The sequence below is a fragment of the Melospiza melodia genome, chromosome Z (genome assembly GCF_035770615.1).
Source record: "Melospiza melodia melodia isolate bMelMel2 chromosome Z, bMelMel2.pri, whole genome shotgun sequence".
Taxonomy (NCBI): Eukaryota; Metazoa; Chordata; class Aves; order Passeriformes; family Passerellidae; genus Melospiza; species Melospiza melodia.
The window spans coordinates 78778610-78800483 of record NC_086226.1 but is presented as its reverse complement, the minus strand read 5'-3'; the positions used below and the strand labels follow the sequence as shown (position 1 = coordinate 78800483).

General features: G+C 41.8%; 1 protein-coding gene across 2 annotated transcripts in view; it reads right to left on the bottom strand.

The window, feature by feature from the left end:
- Positions 1-21874, bottom strand: part of MEGF10 (multiple EGF like domains 10) — an 88326-nt gene that overhangs the window by 33198 nt on the left and 33254 nt on the right. For both annotated transcript variants that reach the window (XM_063179961.1, XM_063179960.1), the window contains exons 6-11: positions 12721-12967; positions 12049-12169; positions 10078-10214; positions 7563-7775; positions 1471-1645; positions 490-610 (exon numbers count right to left, since the gene is read on the bottom strand). In XM_063179961.1, coding sequence (XP_063036031.1) covers positions 490-610; positions 1471-1645; positions 7563-7775; positions 10078-10214; positions 12049-12169; positions 12721-12967 — 1014 coding nt within the window. The remainder of the gene's footprint in view (positions 1-489; positions 611-1470; positions 1646-7562; positions 7776-10077; positions 10215-12048; positions 12170-12720; positions 12968-21874) is intronic.

The following is a 21874-nucleotide window of genomic DNA, read 5'->3' as shown; positions in this document are numbered from 1 at the left end:
CAGGCTTTGTTCATTGAAGCATGTCAAAATTAGCCATGGAAAACATCAAGTTTCAGTAACTCCTCCCAAGTATTCCCACAACAGCTGCTTATGACAAACTTTGCTGAATTGTGGCTAAAAGGGATTCAAAACTAACACACTGCTTATAGTCAACATACGGGTTATGATTAATTAAAAACAAGTTATTAAAACTTAATGAAAACCATTAATTAAAAAATATACGAAAGTTATGTAATTCCAATTCCAAAACCGTTCTGGGATTCCGTTTGATTTTGATTAGGAATGCTGACATCAGATAAAGGGTACACCCCACAGACCTCCTGACAGAGCAGAGAACAAGTTTTCTTCCCATTTTCCTTGTTTTCACCTCCCAGAGCAGCAGAAGCATCAAGTGTCTGCTTCTCATTAAGTTTCCTCTTCTCTGCTTCAAAAACCCAATTTGATTTTTACAGTTACAGGGAAATGAAACCCATCTGAGGAGACACTTACCTGCTTTGCAGGCACAAGAGCCATCCACAGGTGAGCAGGTGGCCCCATTCTTGCAGCTGCACACGGAGGAGCAGTTCACTCCATATGTCCCAGGGAGACAAGGGGTACCACAAGATGCACCCTGAATTATAAAAGAAGAGTCTAAAAAGAGCCTAAAAACCAACTGAGGAGGCTCAGAAAATACAACTGACTCAAGTGATACAAAAGCCAGCAAAAATACAGCCCATGCATGTTCCAGACTGTCACTAAATTTTCTTTAATTTAGGGGAGAGGGACACTTTTCATGCTTTTGAAGTATTTTAAAGTTATTTTCAGTAGGTGTTAGCTTTCTGTTGTTTGCTCTGAGAGCTCAAGTCACATAGCACCTGGTTAGATAAGGTGGATCAGGGGACAATAATAGAAAAGCTCTTTATGAAGTCAAAACACAGTAAGAAAGAAGTCTAATGGTAAATTATGTGAGTATGTAAAATATTTTTAAGAGCTAATTTGGCTGACGTTTTCAGTTATTACTTTCACAAGAACAGTCATACTGTAAAATGTTAGATTAGCATCCAAAGCACATGTAACAGCAAATGTGTGTAAAAGTTGCAGAATAATCTGTCCTGAAGTATAAAAAGAAGTGCTTTTGGCTGGAGTTTCTGTGGATGGAGCGTGAGGAGTTGATGACTGAAACCCATCATTCCTGCCTTTACTTACACCTCAACAGCACGCCCTCAACATCTTACAAAGCAAGTAACTTCTCCTTCTAAAAATTGTTCTTACCAAGATCTTATAAAGCAAGTAACTTCCCTTTCTGATAATACCTTTATTTTAGCAGTGAGACCCGACCAGAAATGCTGATTTTTCAGGATCCCACAGCACAAGCTGTGCCACCCAAACACCCTCACTTCCCTTGTACCGCAGCGGAGGAGGAAGGGCCGGGGTGGCGCCCTGCAGAATCTGCTGCACAAGCTGTGGGATGTGGCAGTGAGACCCTTTTACCTCGAAGCCAGGGGCGCAGGTGCAGGTGCCGGTGACGCTGTCGCAGTCGGCCCCGTTGTGGCAGCTGCAGATCTGCTGGCACGCCTCCCCGTAGAAGCCCGGCGAGCACGTCTCGTTGCAGTAGAGCCCAGCCCAGCCTGGCTTGCAGGAGCACTCCCCAGACATGGGGTGGCAGCTGAAGTGAAGGTTGACTCAGTAATTCAGGACTACGTGTGGCATAAGTATTGTTTTCTCTACATAAGACCAAAAAAAACCCCAAAACACCCCCCAAAAACCCTCAAACCCTCCCACAAAAAAAGCCCAAAAACCCAAACAACCCCCCAAAACCCAAACAAACAAACAAAAAACAAAACAAAAAACCAAAAAAAAAAAAAACCAAAACAAGAAGAAGCCCGGTGAGCATGTCTTGTTGCAGTACAGCCCAACCCAGCCTGGCTTGCAGGAGCACTCCCCAGACATGGGGTGGCAGCTGAAGTGAAGGCTGACTCAGTAATTCAGGACTACGTGTGGCATAAGTATTGTTTTCTCTACATAAGACCAAAAAAAACCCCAAAAAACCCAAAAAAAACCCCCAAAAAAACCCTCAAACCCTCCCCCCAAAAAACCCCAAAAACCAAAACAACCCCCCAAAACCCAAACAAACAAACAAAGAACAAAACCAAAAACCAAAAAAAAAAACCAAAACAAGAAGAAGCCCGGCGAGCATGACTTGTTGCAGTACAGCCCAGCCCAGCCTGGCTTGCAGGAGCACTCCCCAGACATGGGGTGACAGCTGAAGTGAAGGTTGACTCAGTAAATCAGGACTACATGTGGCATAAGTATTGTTTTCTCTACATAAGACAAAAAAAAGCCCCAAACAAAACCCCCAAACCCCCCCCAAAACCCCCCAAAACCAAACCAACTCAAACAAACAAACAAAAAAATGAAACAAAAACAAAAAACAAAACAAAAAAAAAAAAAAAAAAAAACAAACAAACACCCAAACCCCCAGACTCGTTGGAGATGAGTTGTGTGAAGGGCCTTGCGTGAGATGATTTTACTTCCCACAACACAATTTGGTGTATTTATATAAAAATATGTTCCAATTAAGATGGGAAATGCAACATTATGCAACATACAGACATTTTGGGATGACATGGAAAGAAATAAAGGGTGTAATTTTTCTCTGTTTGAGCAGAAGCCTCGCTGAAACACAGTTTTTACCATAAGACAGATATCTACGGATACAAATACTAAGAGGATCAAACCATTAAATTACTCAACATTTATTGTTAGATTCCCACTCTGACAGGACCATTTTCCTAACCCTGCAGAAGCTCAGCAGCATATTGCCCGAGAAACATGATCAAGCAGAAAAATAGCATGGCAGCATCCAAGAGGAAATAAAACCACAGCACCCCATCAGCCAAGCAAGAACGTTCTCTTCATTAAGCCAGTTTGGAAGAGGACTGAGAACGGCAAAAAAACCCCCCAGCCCTGGGCAGAAGCCAGCTATAGCATGAGGGCAGTGACCTTTGGGCAGCATCTCCCCTCTGTGCTGGCCATACCTGGTGGCAGAGCAGCTGCCCCGTACCTGGAACAGCAGTTCCATTGAAGGGCCACGCAGGCAGCTGCTGCCTGGGAACACATGGACATCATCAGCTGTGCAAGGATATACGGGCTGGGAGAGGGGACACAATGGGCTGCTCTGTAGCACTCTGGCAGACAAAGCATTTGCTTAATTCTCACCAAAGGAAAGCCTCAGTATCCAAATCCAATGTATTTACAATGGGAAGACTGTTTGGAGATATTTGCCTCCCACTGATTGAAGTGAAGCTCCTTTAAGAGTGCTGGAAGGACCAAAAAAAAAAAAAAAAAGAAAAAGAAAAAAAAAAAACAACAAGAGAAGCCTTCCTCCAGACAAATTAAATGACCCATGACAAGAGCCTGGTTTTGCAAGACTTGCTGACTTTGTGTGTGGGGGTGTATTGGAAACTGAGTATTTTTCTGACCTTTTGAAAATCTGAAAAAATACCTGCTGCACGTTTATAACATTACAACAAGAATCTCTGAAAGAGATGCAGTGTAACGTGGGAACACAACATTAGTTACAACTGCTTTTGGACTTGAGGGCTGCTCTTGTCCAAGGAAGAGTTTAAAATTGCTGAAAACAACCATTGCTAATCAGGGAAGGCAAAAGGATTGTGAAAGTTGGAACATCACCATGTATTCTGCTTTCTGCATATTTAATGCACACACTATGGCACCATAAAAATTCGTGGGTCTCCAGAATATTAAAATACCTTTGACAGTGTTGACATAAAGTAGGAGGAAAGGCCTTTTCATATAGAAATGGTTCAAAACTCATGGTGCTCAGACTGAACAGACCTGGTTATTTGTTAGCAATGTGCATACCAGCCATGAAACAAGATGGAGATATTCTCATATAAAACACGGGCAAAACTAAGAAGTCACATGATGCAGCAAGATAATCAAGTTTGTCTCCTGTCCTAAATTCCTGCAGGACCCCAGAGCTTTCACTAGTGGAAGAATACAGAGCAGGGAAGATTAAAAAAAAAAAAAAATCAATTCACAACTAGATAATTGTTAGGGTAAGAACCAGAATATATTCATGACATAAATTCAGCAGCACGGGCACCTTACAACAAAAATCCCGGCGCTCACGGAATCCTGTGAATTCCCTGTTGGAAATGTGGTTTGTTGTTGGGCTTTTTTCCTTTTTTCCCCCTCGCAGGACATGAGGGAGCCCTGGGTATGAGGCAGAGGCATTGATGCTCTGTGCCCCCAGCGAGTGTCACCCAGGCGCCCTTGCCCACGTATTGACCGGCGCTGAAATTAGCACTCTGTGATTTTCAATTAGATGCAGGAGGCCAGAGCACTTCTGGAGGCTTTGGATGGGTTCTCACGCAGTTACCTTAATTGGCAATAATGTCTAAATGTTAAGGTAGGGATATAAAGAGATGCTGGGAGATACTGGCAATATAGCCTATTTTATTCCTGGGTTGTCTGTTCACACTTTCTGGAAATACAACCCCACTCTGTACAGAGACAAAAATAAATTATTGTGGGCACTTCATATTATATATTTGAAGGATTTAGGTGAAAATAATGATTTTTATATGCTTAATTTATGTGTTTTGCTTTCAAAGTATCCAACCAAATTATGTAGTACTCTAAAAAATAAGTATAAACATAAATATGAATAAGCACAAAATTTCCATTAAAAGCTTTTGCACCTGTACATACAGGCCCGTTATAAAAATGGAAATGTAAAAAGCCATAATCTTTACTTTAAAAATAGAGCCAAACTACATGAACCAAACATGAATTCCACCAATAAAACTACATGGGTATCTCAGAAGGGGCATTAGACAAGAAAAGAAACCCCACTAGTGCTCATGTCATGAATAAATCTTAATTGCAGGCTGAACTGCACCAAGGGTGCTGGTACAAGAAGGTCTTTACCTGTTGCTGTCCTCTGGGCCCCTCAAACAGATTAAAATCTCTCAAGTATAGCTATTTCTATGCTCTACAGAGCATTTAATAGAGGCTGCTGGTAAGACCAAGAGCAAGGAAGGGCTTGCCTTTCATCTGCAGGAGCTGCCATCAACCAACAGCAGCAGCAAAATCTCTACAGCTCAGCCTACCCTAAATGCAAATAATGAATTACTGTCAGAGCTGCTTTTTTCCCAATCACAAAACAGTAATAAAAACACAGAATGTGCATTATCCAACTGTGTACGTGGAGATGTATGTGAAGAAAACATAGTTGTATTCTGGAACTTATGTACACCTTCTTTAGAGCAGTATTTTTTGGAGCTAAGATATTTTTAAAAAATTAATGTTTCTGTTCATTTCTGTATTGATTAATACCAATAACCTAGAGCTCTAAACCTATCAAGAGCTCCTCTTTGAGGATATCTAAATCATTGATCACACCCAGATGACAAAAGCTGTTATGGTATCAAGGGCCCCCAAAACAGAACCCCAGACCTACAGACACACAAAGTTTATTTGCAGAAGGAATTCCACCCCTTTTTTATTTTTTGCATGCCCTGAGATTCCTTTTCTGCTAAATGAATTAGTGCACTGCCTGTGGCAGGCAAGCAGAGGGCAGAGGGTATTCCCTGACATGATTAAAGAGCTGCCTCGTGGCTGACTGACATCAAGAAGCGAGGACAACCAGGCACAACTGGCTTCTGAAAACATTTTCAAAAGATACTCAAAAGCTTCAAGTGCCCACAGGGAGTTTTGTCTTCTACATCATTACCTTTATTCCTGATATTTATGGTCTTGGGCACATCCTGACCCAGAGGGAAGGAACTTACACATATGTAAAATGTTCTTGGGAAGCAATGAAAATATTTGTTTTTCTCACACATCATGATGCTCTGGCAAATATGCTCCAGCACCTTCAGGGCTGTTAAGTGCCTTTGGATTTGTCATTCAGAGGGGGAAATGTCCAAAAAAAAAAAAAAAAGACCAGCCAAATGCTGTTTACTTGTGAACATTTGTGATCTGATTTGACCACGAGCTGTCTCCTCCAGTGGTATACATGAAGGAACAGCTGTGTGGGACATGAATCAGAAGTAATCCCTGTAATATTAGAAATGGTATACAGTGCAATGCATTCCTGTCAAACCAGGCTGCTGCAACAGTCTGCAGACAGATTTTCTGTAGGGAAGTAGCTAACTATAATTCATAACACAATAGTGTTTGCTGTGCTAGCCTAATCTGAGAGCTGGAGGGCCCTGCATTATAATGCCACTTATTCCTGAACACACTGCCCAAATAATAAATTGCTTGATTTTACATCAAAATAACTCTGTATTTTTTTCAAGGTATTTCAGGCTAATGGGATGAGCAAGAGCACAAATACACAACTGTAAAATTATAGGACTGGAAGGGGAAAATTATTCAGTTTGTCAACAAAAGGTGTGTTGGACAACTGCAACAAAACACAAAATAATTTTTCACAAACAATTAACAGAGTAGCTATTTCCATGCATGGATTTAACATCACTGCTAAATTCTGACTAAAGGCTTTTGTTTTGTCTATGAGAAAAAGTGCCTCTTATAATAATGCAGAGCAGCATTCTATGTGACACTCAGTAGCTCCTGCAAATTACCCTCACAGCTACTTTCAATAGCAAAAATTTAAATTGTGCTCACGACCCTTCTCCAAGGTACTGTTATTAGTAATGCAATTAAGTGGAAGTGAATGCACAATGACCACAGTATCTAATCAGAAGAACTGTTTTGTAACAAGAAAAAGCTGTCCACAATTGTTCTATAAATATGCTGGCTCGCCTCAACTGACATCTGACATCCCTTCCTCACAGCTGAAACTCTGTCTGCAAATAAGCAGTTTTTATATTTTCATAACAATACGCTTCAATGCTGTCAAAATTCACAAAAACTCAAAAAACAGGGCTCATCACCTCCTAAATGAGGAGAGATGTGTAAAAGCTAAGCTAATGAGAAAACTATTTTCATTTGATTTCCAGGGATTGGATTTTACCTGCTCACTCAAAAAAGCTCTTAAATGACAAAAAATGTACTTTTCCCAGATTTAGAATAGGTAAGGCTTTTGGAATTTTGTGCTAAAATAAGTCACCCACAGAAATTCTTATATAAAGAGACTGAGAGAAATGTCCAATCAGAAGACTTTAAACATCCATTGATTTCAATCCAGTTATTTCTCATCTACAGTAAACCACAGTGTGTAAGAGGCAGCCCATGTGCACTGACTTTATTCAGTCACGGTGAACAACATAATGATTTATTCAGGTGGCAAACATAGATAAAGGTCATGCTTTGTCTTAATATTTATTTCATGGGTCAGAGACCAAACACAGCAGTGAATATTACGATCAGACGCGCTTGCAAGCAAAAACGCAAAGCATCTTTTGGGTTGGGATTTTCTTTCTCATTGCTGTCAGAGAACACCGAATACTCACAAGCCTTCACCTGCTTCAGTCTGCACGGAAGTGTTAGAAAAATCAGGAAATACCCCTTTTCAGGTTACATATTTAGATTTCTGTGTTGTGTTTAGGCAAAAACCGCGGCAGGGCAGAGGGAGCAGAGCGTACCTCCATGTGTTGGGCATGTGGCAGGGGCAGTTTCTGTCACACCTGAGGCCGTAAATGCCCTCGGGGCAGAGCCTGGTCTCGCAGTGCTGCCCGGTGTAGCCCGGCTCGCAGAGGCAGGCGCCGCTGACGTGGTAGCACTTCCCACCGTTCACGCACCGGCAGCTCTCCGCGCACAGCAGCCCGTAGCGCCCCACCGGGCACTCATCCTGGCACCTGCCAGGGGGAAAAACAACAGCGACAACCAATGCAATTGTGGACTTCGCATAAACGACAGCTGCTGGAGGCCTAAGGGAAATTTGGGGTATGAGGAATATCTTCTGCTGGTTGAAAATGCCGCTTAAACAAGAGCAAAAATCCACATAACTTGGGGAAACCTTCAGGACATCAAACCTGGTTTTTTTATCTCATTTTTTTGACAGGTGAAAATGAAAATCAGTAAAAATTTGAGTTTAAACCACATGGCTTAGCAATGACTTTTGTTGCTGCTTAAGGAAAATATATGTTAAGAAAGAAACGTCACCAAACTTTTCCTTCCTTATTCACAGAGTTTTGAGAAGACAGACAACAGACATAAATTTATCTGTTTAGCCAACAGATTAATTGCCTTAATTTTTCATAGATGGAACACATTGTTTAACCTAAAGATCAGTCTCTATCTTCAATCTGACTACTAGAAAATAAAATTTCAGTATCCTGCTTCTCAAATTTGCAACTCATAAACTAATGATCTTCTGGATAGCAATTTCATTTCTCTGTGTCTTGAGTTTGATGTTTATAGCTTTGTCTTTCATGTGTTCTAAAAAGGAATTGTTAAATTTGAATGCCAGTCAAGTTACAGGTTGTAAAAAAAATACTAGATAATATAACACATTATTAATGGTTTTATTTATTTATTTTCTTTTTCTGTTTTTCTTATAGATTTGGCATTTTTTGTTTTGGTTTTTTCCCTCATTACATGAGAATTTCAAAGACACATGATACAAGGAACTGCAAAATGTAACAGAAATTAGCAAAGCCCTCTGACTGAAGTAAAATGAGTAAACATGTTTGTTTCATGCTTCTACACTACTTTTCTCAATCTGATGCTGATACCCAGAAGTTTCAAGGTATTTGTAACTCTGTCCTAACTTTTTAGCAATAAAATCTTCTTTTCTCTGGAGGTGTAGCATAAAAGTAGAGCTAACAGCATAATAATAGAGCAAATTACCTTGTATCAATGTGTCCTGACGAAGTTATACAAATACAGATGTGAAAGAATTTTCTTCAAATGGCAACCAGGAACCTCAGCCAAAGTAGACAAAATTTAACCCAGATTTTTCTTTTTTTAAAATTTCATTTGCAAAACTCATCTATTTGGAAGAGGTATGTATGGGCTACTCAGACAATAGCCACATAGCTCTCAGACATGAAATAAGGACCAGGTCCTTATTTAAATAATAACCTTGCCACTGACTCCTTCCTGCCCTTGGAACCCTCTCGAAAAATGAAAGAATTGAAAATACAGCCTCTTTTGCAAGAAAAGGAGGCTAAGATCTGCAAAAGTGATCAAAATGCTGCAAACTGTAAGGCATTTCAGACGAAAGTCAGATTTAAATTATTACAATAAGAAAAATTTAATTACTTTTAGAAACACCAGCGCAGAGCAGTGCACAGACACTTGTGTGGTTACTCCTCTGATTTTCCGTGGAGCCCCTGTCTGTGTCTGCCTAAATGTGTCTGCCACCTTCTGCACTGTTTCTTCACAGACACAAACATAACTTTGGCATGCAAATGGCTCTGGGCTAATTATTCCTCTTCTTCTTGAGGTCTTTTTCCACATTATGTCTGGCAGAGCCCTTCCCAAGTCCTGTGAATGCTGGTGTGGGGAGTGCACATGGTTACCAAACCCACAGCTGCTGGCAGGGATCCCCTGCACTGACCCCAGAGATCAGGCTGCTGCTGACTCCTGAAAATGAGCTGTGTGCTGCTTAAAATACACACAGGAAAATGTTCTTTCATCGCTTTCCACCGCCTTCAAAAGGGATGTCTCACTCTACTATCTTTCCAATCTGCCAAAGCTGACTTAACAGACATCCAAAGATGCAATGTATCATTTGAGCGGAGCATTTTTAGGAGACAGCTCTGCAGCCTGCAGCCTTTGAAGAGGGACTGAACGAGCGTCCCTCGCTGCTGTGAGTTCCAGACATCTGCACAAACCCACGGGCCTCCCTCCTCAGCCTGCCAGCACAGCCCAGGCCGCACCATTCTGCAGACACTCCACGGGAGGAAGGTTCACACAAGTGCCAGGGAAACAGTGAAAACCCAGCAGTTCCTTCACACGCAGTGTTCTTTCACACGGACCTTCAACTTGCAACCTGGCCTCAGCCGAGCGATGCGGCAAACACTTCATCACCAAAACCAGCACTTTCAATCACATCTCAGATGCTTCCACTGCTCCTCCGAGCAGCCTCTGCAGCTGCCCTGCTGTGGCAGACCCCTGCAGGCTGAGCAGCCTGGCAGGAATGGGTTTCCTTACCGTTCCCCCGTGTAGCCTGGGCTGCAGTGGCACTGGCCCGTCGCCGAGTCGCAGGTGCCTCCGTTGTGGCACTGGCACTCCTGGGAGCAGTTCTTCCCAAAACGACCCTCAGGACAAGGCTGACCACACACCATGCCCTGGCAGTGCACAAGAGAAGTCTTAGAGTTGGGACTGAAGCTTGAATAGACAAGGAAGACGTGAAGGAAGATCAAGGACATGCTGTATTACTCTCCCAGTGCTGATCTTGGAAGGGCCGGACCCTTCTCCAGCTTTAAATGTGGGGCATGTTCCAGCACTGGATTTGCATGTTGGAAGTGAAACACTCATGAAAAACACTCCCTCTAAGCACCTGTGAAAACACTTACACATAAAAGGCTAACTGATGTCAATCTCTTCCCAATTTATTTACCAGGAGTGCTATATATCAATATACCCAGGAATGTCCTCCAGTGAATAGAGGTGTAAGAATCAGCAGCTGCTCTAATGCCCCAATTATTCTACTTTATGGTAAGTTGGGTTTTTTTTTTGATGAATGAAAAAGCTGTTTGCAATTTCACTTAAAGCAGCACATCCTAAAAGCTTAAGTAGCATGATTGCTCCTTTCATGGGTTTTGAATTTCTGCACTGCCTTTTACATCCTTGGAATTAATTGCACCTGGGTGGTGAGGGAAACATCAGAACCTAAGACTTTTAAGAAGCCACTTCAAGAAAAAGGTATTTACAGGCAATTCATCAGACAAAAGACATCCAGGTATTTCATCTAATGTAAGTCACTGCAGAATTTGCACCTGGCTATCTTAAACCTCCCTTACAAGAAAAAGAGCAAAAAAAAAAAAGGTTACACTGACAAAACAATGTTCCACGAAACTGAAAATTCTACAATTAAAACTTACCCTTAAATAGTTACTTGGAGTGGAAAATTAATCAAAGGTCTAAATAGTCATGTATTAATTTAACATACATACTAGTAGTGTAAAGTTTTCCTGACTGCTTCATGTGCTATATCTCATTTTTAGTAGCTCTGTTTAGGTGGATAAAGGTGAGTGAAGAATTTATGCAAACATCTGTATTCCTTGACCAATAATTTTGCTCTTCTAGCATGAAATGCAATAGAAAGTAAAAATGGCCATGGTACCAGCTGGGTAGTCAGGTGTGCTACAGAATCTCACTACCAGAGATTGTATTTTGTAGCATGCTCTCTAGTTGGTGAAAAACTGGCCTCTGCCACAGCTTATTTTCAGTATAATATAATATGTAATTAAATGATCAGTAAATATGAATTTTCACACAAAAGAAACATTTAAATGAAAAATATTATCAAATGCTCACCATCAATATTATCAGCAAATGTACTTAAAGAATTTATTTGGGCCTTGATCACCTTCCAATTGCATCGTTTTCCAACTCAGAGCAGGCAGCCTGATAGCAAGGGAAGGTAATTTGCAGCTGCAAGGTCAGTTCCTAATTCCCTATCCTCTGATAAAAGGGAAGGAAGCCTAAAGATAATGTCAAAGATCCGATGTGCCATCTCCTCCCCAGCAGTGAACACACTAGGCAAAGGTTTTGGGCTTTTTTCCATGCATACCAGACATACAAACACAGGCACAAACCCCACTATCCATAACCACAATAGTGTCATCTCCCTATAATATCAACCTACATGCAGAAACCGAAGACTCCCAGGCAAGATCTAAAGGATATTGCCTTGTCACAGCAAAACTCAGGTCTTTTGCTTCCCAGAATCTGATACAGTTAAAAAGGCAGTGCAGAACTGGAGCATTTTCAGTAACAGATGGTTTCGCAAGCATTTTATTTCAATCCCCTACGCTAAAATATGTTTCTCATTACTCCTGGCTACAAGCAGACCACATTTGCTATCCTCGTTTGCTACCTTGTTCCTTTTCCCCCTGTGGAGATGCACAGCTCTGGGAGTTTTGGGGGGCTGTGGGGGTTTCAGGGAGCATTGTTTACCATCCATCCCGGCGGGCAGGAGCACTCCCCGGTGATGTGGTGACACACGCCTCCGTTCTGGCACGGGCACCTCTCCTCGCACTGCGGGCCGTGCTTCCCGGGGGGACACAGGTCCTCACAGCTGGGCACAGGGTGGGGACAGCACAGACACCCGTTAGCACAGGCCTCAGCTTTGTTTCCAGTGCTATCACCATCAGCTCTGCCAGCCAAAAAGCGTGGAGCTCTTCTGAGAGCAGAGAGATGCGCCCCGAGAGATGCTCTTGAGAGCAGAGAGATGCGCCCCGAGCGCTGTGCGGTACCCACACAATGGATCTAAGGAAACAGACCCAGAACTCCAGGAATTACTCCTTCCCAATAAGTAATTTTACATGCAGTTTGGCACTCATTCCCTGCTGCTCACACAGCTCTGGCATGACCAAGGCCAAACAGCTCCATGTTTCAATGCCATTTCCCAAACCTGTGGCCAGACTGACGGCCACGAAGAACCCACTGCTTCTCCTTTTTGTGCGTTTTTACCCATCCGCATCAAGGATCTTTTTCCTCTTGGCCACACATCTGAATGCACCCTCCAGCATGGCTTTGCCCAAACCCGCCAGCTCAGAATGAAGACCCTAAATGGAATCTAACCTCTCCAACACCCCAAACAAACCCCACAACCCGGGCGCTTCTTACAAGGCGCCGGTGTATCCGGGGGGGCAGCGGCACTCGCCGGTGACGTGGTCGCAGGTGGCTCTGTTCTGGCACTGGCACTTCTGCTGGCAGTCGTTGCCGTAGGAGCCGGGGTCGCAGCGCTCCTCGCAGCGCCAGCCCTTGAAGCCTGCAGAGCAGTGGCAGGCCCCCGTGATGGGGTTGCACAGGGCCCCGTTCTTGCACTGGCAGCGGCTGCTGCAGTGGGGTCCCCAGTGGTCGCTGTCACACGCTAAACGGGCAGAGGGAGAAAAGTTTTAGAAGGAGTTTTTGTGGTTACAGCGCAGTGAGCTGGCTGTGCAGCAATAAGAAAGAAGTTATGGAAGGGGAATGGTTTCTCCTCCTTGGTCCTTACGGGTCAGAACTCAGTGCATCCCTCCGGGTGTCCAGAGCTGCCAGGACCCTGCTGGGGGGCTCGGAGACCCTGGCACACAGCCCAGAACACCTGGGGATTTGATTTATGACCCCTGGAGCAAGTTGCCAACTTTGTATGGGGACCTGAAAGTCACACAGGTTTGAATGGCGTAATAATAAAATTATCACAGGGTGAAAATGCAGATTTTAGGATTTTTGGTATGGGGGTTATGGGGACAAGGTGGAGGAACTTGGGAGTGTCCAGCCTTTCTCCTTCTTCTTCTTGTTCTCCATTTTCTGCAGTGATGTTGGCACTTTGGGACTGGTTTAGAGTAGAAGTGCACTGTCTAATATAGGTGATGGGTATTGGGAATTAAGTGTAGATATGTTATACGTAGTTTATAGTATAAAAGGACAACACCGCCTCAGGGGCAGTCAGAGTGCCTGTGGCTGCCCTGCTAAGCAGATCTCAGCTGGGCAGAGAGAAAATTTTATAGATAAGAATTAATGAACAACCTCAACACCAAAAAGTGAAGATTCCAGACTCGTTCTTCAAACATGCGGGCCGAAACAGAGACACCCTGCACATATTGGGGCAGCAATTAACAACCAAAACCTGAGACTTAAGGACTGTGGCAGGCAGATCAGACGTGGTTTATGTGATTTATGCAATTCATTCTTCTCAAGAAAAGCCAACATTATAAACACGAGGTGGAAAACTAAATACAAGTTCAAATCTCTTAATTCTCAAAACTCTTCTTTGTGACAGTGTTCACAAGGGTCCAAGGATGAGGGAAGAGACGAGGATCTGACTCCATGTTTCAGAAGGCTTGATTTATTATTTTATGATATATATTACATTAAAATTATACTAAAAGAACAGAAGAAAGGATTTCATCAGAAGGCTGGCTAAGAATAGAAAAAGAAAGAATGGATAACAAAGAGTTGTGGCTTGGACAGAGAGTCCGAGCCAGCTGTGATTGGCCATTAATTAGAAACAACCATGTGAGCCCAATCAAAAATTCACCTGTTGCATTCCACAGCAGCAGATAACCATTGTTTACATTTTGTTCCTGAGGTCTTTCAGCTTCTCAGGAGGAAAAATCCTAAGGAAAGGATTTTTCATAAAAGATGTCTGGGACACTTCATTGTAACTCTCAACCATCAAGCCATGAGCTTCCCTTTACAGAGGGAAGTCTAGCTAACTTAAAAAATGTATTCTAAATCCACCAACAACTCTCTTAATCCCACAAGGAAGTTGCAAATCTTGCTCAGAGCAGACTTCTGATTTTGGGCAAATCATAGAATTCCTACTTGTTCATGTAATTGCAAATATTTCCTTTGCAATCCTCAAATATACTGACAGGGCAAAAAAACCCACAAGAAGCACTTCACCAAGCAATAGGAAATTAACAACTACATGGTTAAACTTCATCTGGATGTTACAAATTTGATTATCCAATGCGTCTTTACAATCACTCAAATCCATCTTTTCTTGTCTGCTCCAATGCATCCCATTAAAGCTCTATAAGCAAACCATTTAGAGGGTATTTCAGCATCAAAAGAAGAACTCAATGTTAAGGAAGAAATTTTATCCTAAGAAACACAGGAGGTTTTGTAAAGAGCCAGGAGATTAGGGTCACCTGGAGTTCAACAGGAATGTGTTAATCATATGGTCAAATGATCTGATTTTATTTTTATGTTCTGTTGATAACAGCAGCACAATGGGAAAGCTTCAATTGCAGGGACTGTAAGCCCAGGCTCTCCTCTTGGAGACTGACAACCATTGTTCTCCCAGTCCTCTCTTGGGGCAAAAAAGCCAGGCAGAGAACAGCCACACTTTCCTAGACTAATGCAAAGTAATTCAAGAATGCTCCTCGGGGTAGGAATTATTCAGCTGTAAGAGCTGTTCACCCAGGCTACACTAATAAAAAGGAATTAGGGTCTTTTCAAGAATCTACTCCTTAAGGTTGTTTTGTTTTTTTCCTTTTTCCCCCCAGTATAGGTCACTAGAACATGCATCCATAAATGGAGATGCTGTGAGCACTTACACAGAATAAAACAGAGAGCAGCAGAAAGTAGTGTTATGTATTATAAACACTGAGCAGTGCTGCTGGGCTGTAAGGACAACTGCCCATCTTATTACTGGCCTCTGTCTTTAAAGATGTGTGGGTTTTGCTGTGGACAAACAACAGGCCTACAACACTCTGTAACACACTGAGAGATGCACACTGCATCTCCCAAATTGCCTTTTGCCACGATAACTTTAAACATTTTCAGCATGTCTGCATGGAGCAGAATGTGTAACCCTCCTGCTCAACCGGGCAGGAAACTAACTGTTTTGGGTATAAAAAATACATGTATGGCTGTCAAGATGCCTGAGACAGTTATGTGTTCTATCACGGCAGAGCAGAAACCCCTAATTTTTTTTTTAAACATATTAGTTTGCATTCAGATGAAAGTCTTCTTTGTTTCAGACAAAATTTCAATTTTTGCAATTCCTCATGGAAATATTAATTAAAAAATCAAACAAGTAATTATAATAATATTAAAAAACCACCAACCAAAACCCAACAAGCCCTGTCCAGACATGTGTGATAAACAGGAGAACTGAGACTGATTGCCACACCCCAACTGTTCCAGTGCAGAGCTCAGGCAACGATGCAAGCAGCCAGAACATGCCCTTGGCTACAAAGATGGGGCTGGCAAGAGATTTATTCTTGGTGGTGGTGTTCTTTTACCAGCTGCTGGGAATGGGGTGTTTGGTGCAGCCAGCAATATTCCTGCAGCTTCCTGAAGCCCCAGTGCAATGAGTCTGTGATTGCTCCTACAAAGCATCTGTCCCCACATCCAACACCCAGCCTCACTTGGGCAGGATGCACTGCCCAGTACATAACCATTAATTAGTTTCCTGGCACGACCTTCTCATTATGTTTGCAGGAAATCATTAAAATAAAAGCACATCCTATGGCTGGCAAACACCCAGCCTCAGGACCACTCTCCCAGCAATGATCAGGTGAACAACAAATATTGATTTTGCAATCTTTCATTACATTCCAGTGGCGGCCCCAGCACAGTGCACTTTTGCCACAACCCTTCACACAAGGTCTGTCACCAGCCTTCCATCCACCTGTGACTTATGGGCAGAACTGTGGAGAAATGTGCAGAATTATGGGGAATAAATAATAATACTGAACAAGATGGATAAATCATGTATTTTAACTCTATTTCCCCTGACTGATCATCAATAAAATTCTCCATGGGAAATCAGAGTGATTTGTCAGGAACTGATGCTCAGTTTACTACTAGAAAAGAAGGCAAAGGGCAGAAATATTTCCTGTGGCAAATTTGGATTACTTTTATACAATTATTACATCAGACTAGTTCTAGGATTCAAACACTGAGAAAGCTGGGCTGGAAGTCACACATATCTGCTAATTTGGTGGAATGGGATATCCCTGGAGTTAGCTAATGACTACTGCCACATTGCAGAGTGTCAGCAGGAGTTTAATAAGCGGAGCTGTGCTGGCTGCACCTGGCCACAGGGCACACTCCACAAGCAGGCACCTGAAAAATCCTCATACACTGATTTTCTAACAGATCCAGAGCTGTCACACCATCTCTCTCAGCACAAGGGGAAAGGGGAGCAATGCACAGAGACAAGGGAAGGTTCAGATTTATTTCAGCACAAGGATGGTGTATCTCAGCCCTAATCAAAGCCTGAACTACTCAGAGGTGCCAAACCCAGCCAGGAAACCAGTATTAATTTTCTGTGTTGATCCTAGAGAACTGGCTCATTGTTGCTCCGTCTTACACAGAACACCTGCTTTACAAAAGGCCTTCATTACCTTTCACACATTATATTCACCCTCAGGTATTTTTTATGTTTTAAAAGTTAGCCTCCCCCCGTCAGCTATTGTATCAGATTCACAGGGTCCTTTCTGCCTTCATCTTATGCTGTAGGGGAAAAAAACAAAATACACATAAACACCACTTTTAACACTGTGGTATTAATGTCACATCTTCTTATAATCTTTTTCTTTTACTACTCATCTGGGAATATCTTTTTTTTTCTCACCACAGTATGCACAAAGCACATCACACAACGCCACAGACAGCTGAAGGAGAACTTTGCTCTCTGCTTTGTTGAGCAAAAGCAGGAATTGGAATAAAAGCGCTGCATTGCATAAATTCTATTTAACATGAACACTATGGTAAGAATCTCTAAGTATGAAGGTCTACCATCATAAAAATTCTTGGTGACACTGAGGGCCAAGTGACTTGAGAAGCAGGGAGAAGCTTAAGGAGTCAATGGTAAAAGAACAATCTTTGAGAAAAAATTGAAAACTGTGATGGAAAATGCCACCAGTTTGGGGCCTTTCGTAGCATCTTTGAAGATGTAAAGTTCTCCTGTATAGCATATGATTTCCTTGTAAAATAACTGTAATACACATTGTTATTGTGCTGGGTTAAATGTGGTTTTGTGCGAGTGGTTTTTGTAATTTACAAGCTGGGATGGTAGGAGCTGTGATATTTTAATTTATCTTTTTAAATTATTTTTTTCAAACAATCTGAAACACATGGGTAGAATTTGGCAACTACTTTATTGCTCTTTATAAGCAAAAAACCTTTTAAACTAAATACGGTCATGTGCTTGTAAGTTTTTTTCCTGCTTCTTAAAAATGTTGATTTCATTAAAGAGCAACAAAAGAACTTCAAACAATTCCCAGTTCATCCTGACAAACCCACCTTGATCATCTAAAACTCTGCACTCCTCTAAAGACTGGCCTATAATAAACAAATAATGCTATCAGACCAAGCCAAAAAACAGTTTAGAAGAAAGACCTCCTTAGAAACTCTAACTTGCAACTACCTTTTAACTATGCCCCAATTTCCCTTATAACTTCATACTCAAGCCAGACAATGTTTATTGCAATGCTATTTTTAAAGATAACTTCTTTTTGTGCCATTGGGGAGGGAGAAGAACTACAGCAAAACTAAGATTTACAGTCCTTGCTGTCATTTTCTTGCAGGTGTCTCATATGCAGTACCAAGACAACTAAATGAGATTTTAGTCTATCTTACCCATCTTTCTGCAAGACACATTGCAGTGTGTTCCTGGAAATACATACCACTGTTGGAAAACAGAGGAGATTCTTATCACTTCATTAGGCTTATGTATTTTTATGGCCTTTAAAAAAAAACGAAAACAAAACTCCCTACCACAGACAGCAGGGAGTAAATACTCCCTCCCTTGGAATGCAATATTGTGAAGTATAAATTTAAAATAACCCAACACTGGCACATATACATATTGCTGTCTCTCTGCCCTCAAAAGTCTCAACACAGTTTCTGCAGAAAGTTTCAAGCAATTACAGCCTTTAGTAAGTGAAAGGTGATTTTCCTTGCTTCAGCATGGAAAACAAAGTGAAGCTGCCCATAGCTTCAACATCCTTCCCTTCCCTTCCCTTCCCTTCCCTTCCCTTCCCTTCCCTTCCCTTCCCTTCCCTTCCCTTCCCTTCCCTTCCCTTCCCTTCCCTTCCCTTCCCTTCCCTTCCCTTCCCTTCCCTTCCCTTCCCTTCCCTTCCCTTCCCTTCCCTTCCCTTCCCTTCCCTTCCCTTCCCTTCCCTTCCCTTCCCTTCCCTTCCCTTCCCTTCCCTTCCCAAACCTTCCCAAACCTTCCCTTCCCAAACCTTCCCTTCCCAAACCTTCCCTTCCCAAACCTTCCCTTCCCAAACCTTCCCTTCCCAAACCTTCCCTTCCCAAACCTTCCCTTCCCTTCCCTTCCCAAACCTTCCCTTCCCAAACCTTCCCTTCCCAAACCTTCCCTTCCCAAACCTTCCCAAACCTTCCCAAACCTTCCCAAACCTTCCCAAACCTTCCCAAACCTTCCCTTCCCAAACCCTCCCTTCCCAAACCTTCTCTTCCCTTCCCAAACCTTCCCAAAGACCAACCATAGAGAGTGTGAGTAAAAAAAGAACATTATTGAGAAAACTGATTTATCCAAAGGAGTACTCCACTGACAGTCCTGTTACTACAAACAAGATTGCTAATCCCTGGACATACCCCAAGGTGAGACTTCCAAGAGTCAACAGAGGGGAAATCTGTTGATTTTATAAGCAAAAAAATGACAAAAATATGGATGTTATCACTGATCTATAGTCACATCACACCTACTGGAAAGTTTAGAGAGTATTCTTGAAACTACTCTCTGCTACTTCCATCTGCAGATCTAAATGGATTGTACTTTTTTCCCTTAGGATAATTCTGCAGGGTAGGAAACAGATAATAATTCTCCCAACTGGAATTTAATCCAAGTAAAAGTAAATTCCGGCTGATTTTGAAAGCTATAAATACTCAAAATGTGTTTTAAATTTGACAAGATGCACAAATTCCCCAGTGACATCAGCCTGTCTGTCAGCCTGGACGGCAAATGTGGAACATGGCAAACAAAAACTTCAGAGATGAGTCAAAAAAGCCAGGAAACAAAGCCAGCTACTCTGAAAACTAGAATAAAAACATCCTGTAGAAAACCTTCAACGTGTTATTTCATAAAACCATGGATTATTCTCCATGTAATTTTTTTCAATTTTGCTCTGTTCTAGTCATCTCAAAATGCTATGAAAATGACACATGCATATTAATAAAAACTCCTAATTTTCCTTCAGAGAAGCACTCATAATAATTACAAAATACCAATGTCTTTCAGTAAAAGACCTACTTTACCTACATCCCAGACACAAAAATGCACGGAATTTTTTTTTTTTTCAGAATGCCATGTCTATTGGATCTGGAATTTTCTTTCAGTCCTTTGTTTCTCTCTGATTGCATTTGTTATACTGTAGGCCTTTTAGCCTGTGGCGTATTTTTCATTGTTACTTTTTGTTTTGTGTATAAGAAAGGATTTTTATTCAAAACGCTAAGCTTAAACTTAATTCAGGGTTTTTTCTTGTTTACTTTATAAAAGCCTTTTGATCCGTGAAGTGGAAGAACAATGAAAATGTGTTTTTCAGATCTCATGAAAGACTGGAACTATATGCCTTTCACATGCCATAAATTTCCAAGACTCTTTAAAGTGCTTTGGACAGCAGAACACAAGGATGGATAATTGATAAGGAAAACACACACAGATGGTTGTTGGTGTTCATTTTATCATGTTACTGAGATAAAACCTGTTAAAAATAATTATTATTATAGGAAAAATTTTAAGAACCTGCTTGTACTACATCCTTCCCATGACCTGATTTTGCACAGATATCCTTGTAGAACCATAGGTTAGGTTTTTTTTCCTTTTTTTTTCCTTTTTTTTTTTTTTTTTGCAATGACGTGAAGGTCATCTTAATTGTTTGGTTTTTATTTAAATTGGCCACAAATGTTATCCCTCACATCCTTGAAAACCTACTAAGCAAGCCACTGAAAATATATAAGCTCACCAATATATAAGGCAGATTGAAATGAAATCAGCACTAAAAATACTTAGGCACTGTTAGTAGGGAAAAAAAAAAAAACCCAACATAGACCTTAGTCAAAAAATCAGCTTAGGCAAACAGTACAAATTACTGGGTTTCCAAAACGGTGAAAAGCAGAAATGAAAAGTTTCTCTGGTCCAGAAAAAATTTACAAAGCAATAAAACTACCACCATTTACTGGAATGCCTTCCTTTAAGTATATCTCAATATAAGTAAATTTAGTAACTCTGTGTTGTAGAAAGCATTTTTTTTTTGTTTCTACTTTTGCTTAAAGAGTGATACTGTAATTAAGCAAAATTCTAACACATGGCCATAAAATCTATTAATTTCCCTAGGACTTCCAAAGCAAAATGGTTCACAGCACCAAAGATATGCTAAACATAAGAACATTATTATTTCAAATGCATAGCTGTACTGAACCTCCAAACAAGCAGACGTGCTATGTAGCCCTGGAAATTCTGATGCTACCTACCACAGTGACACTGCAGTGACTGTTAAAATTGAAGGTGATGGCAACTTCCATTAATATCTGTTTTTCCTATTTGCACCTCATCTGACTTGCTGGTGGGTTAGTTTCTCAACTCAAAGATATTCAGCCTCCTTAAAGGGAAAAATGAAGTGTTCAGCTGGAAAAACTGAGGAGAAGTCAGTCAGGGAAGTTACAGCAGCAATAATTACAGAAGAATTATGGGCAGTGAACACAGGGAAGACACATTAAATATGAACAGGTCAAGGTTAAGATTGTCTATGACCTGCTGGCACTTTTGTTTGGGAGCTGGGCTGGGGGCATTTCTGCGTTACTCGAACAAGTCATTTCTCTACATTTTCCATAAAAGTAAAACAGCTGTCTGCCAGGACACTCTGCAGTTTTGCCTGTGTGTTTACCAGCTCCCAGTTCTGGGAACCAAGCGCCTTCCTAATGCAAGGATGTGGTTAAAACCAGAACTTATTTCTGCAGCCTGCTGGATGGCCTGGAAGACTCAGGGATGAGCTAACTCCCTTAGCGTATCTTGCAAGCTGCATTGGTCAAAAAAAAAAAAAAAAAAAGAAGAAAGAAAGAAAGAAAAAGGGAAAGGGAAAGCAATGCCCTGGCCCAGAAAAAGCAGCTCAGTTTAGGAGGACTCTGTGCCATCAGTGTGCAAGGTGGCTCCAGGCAGGCTCCACGGAGGCTGTCTCACTTGGAAAACCCACACATGCACCTCTGCAGGGTTAAAGGAAATCCAGGGCTGCACTGGGAAACTGGCACTGCCGTGGCTCACGTGAGTGTCCCACACACAGCAGTGCCAAGGGATCCAGTTTCTGCCACGGCCTGCATC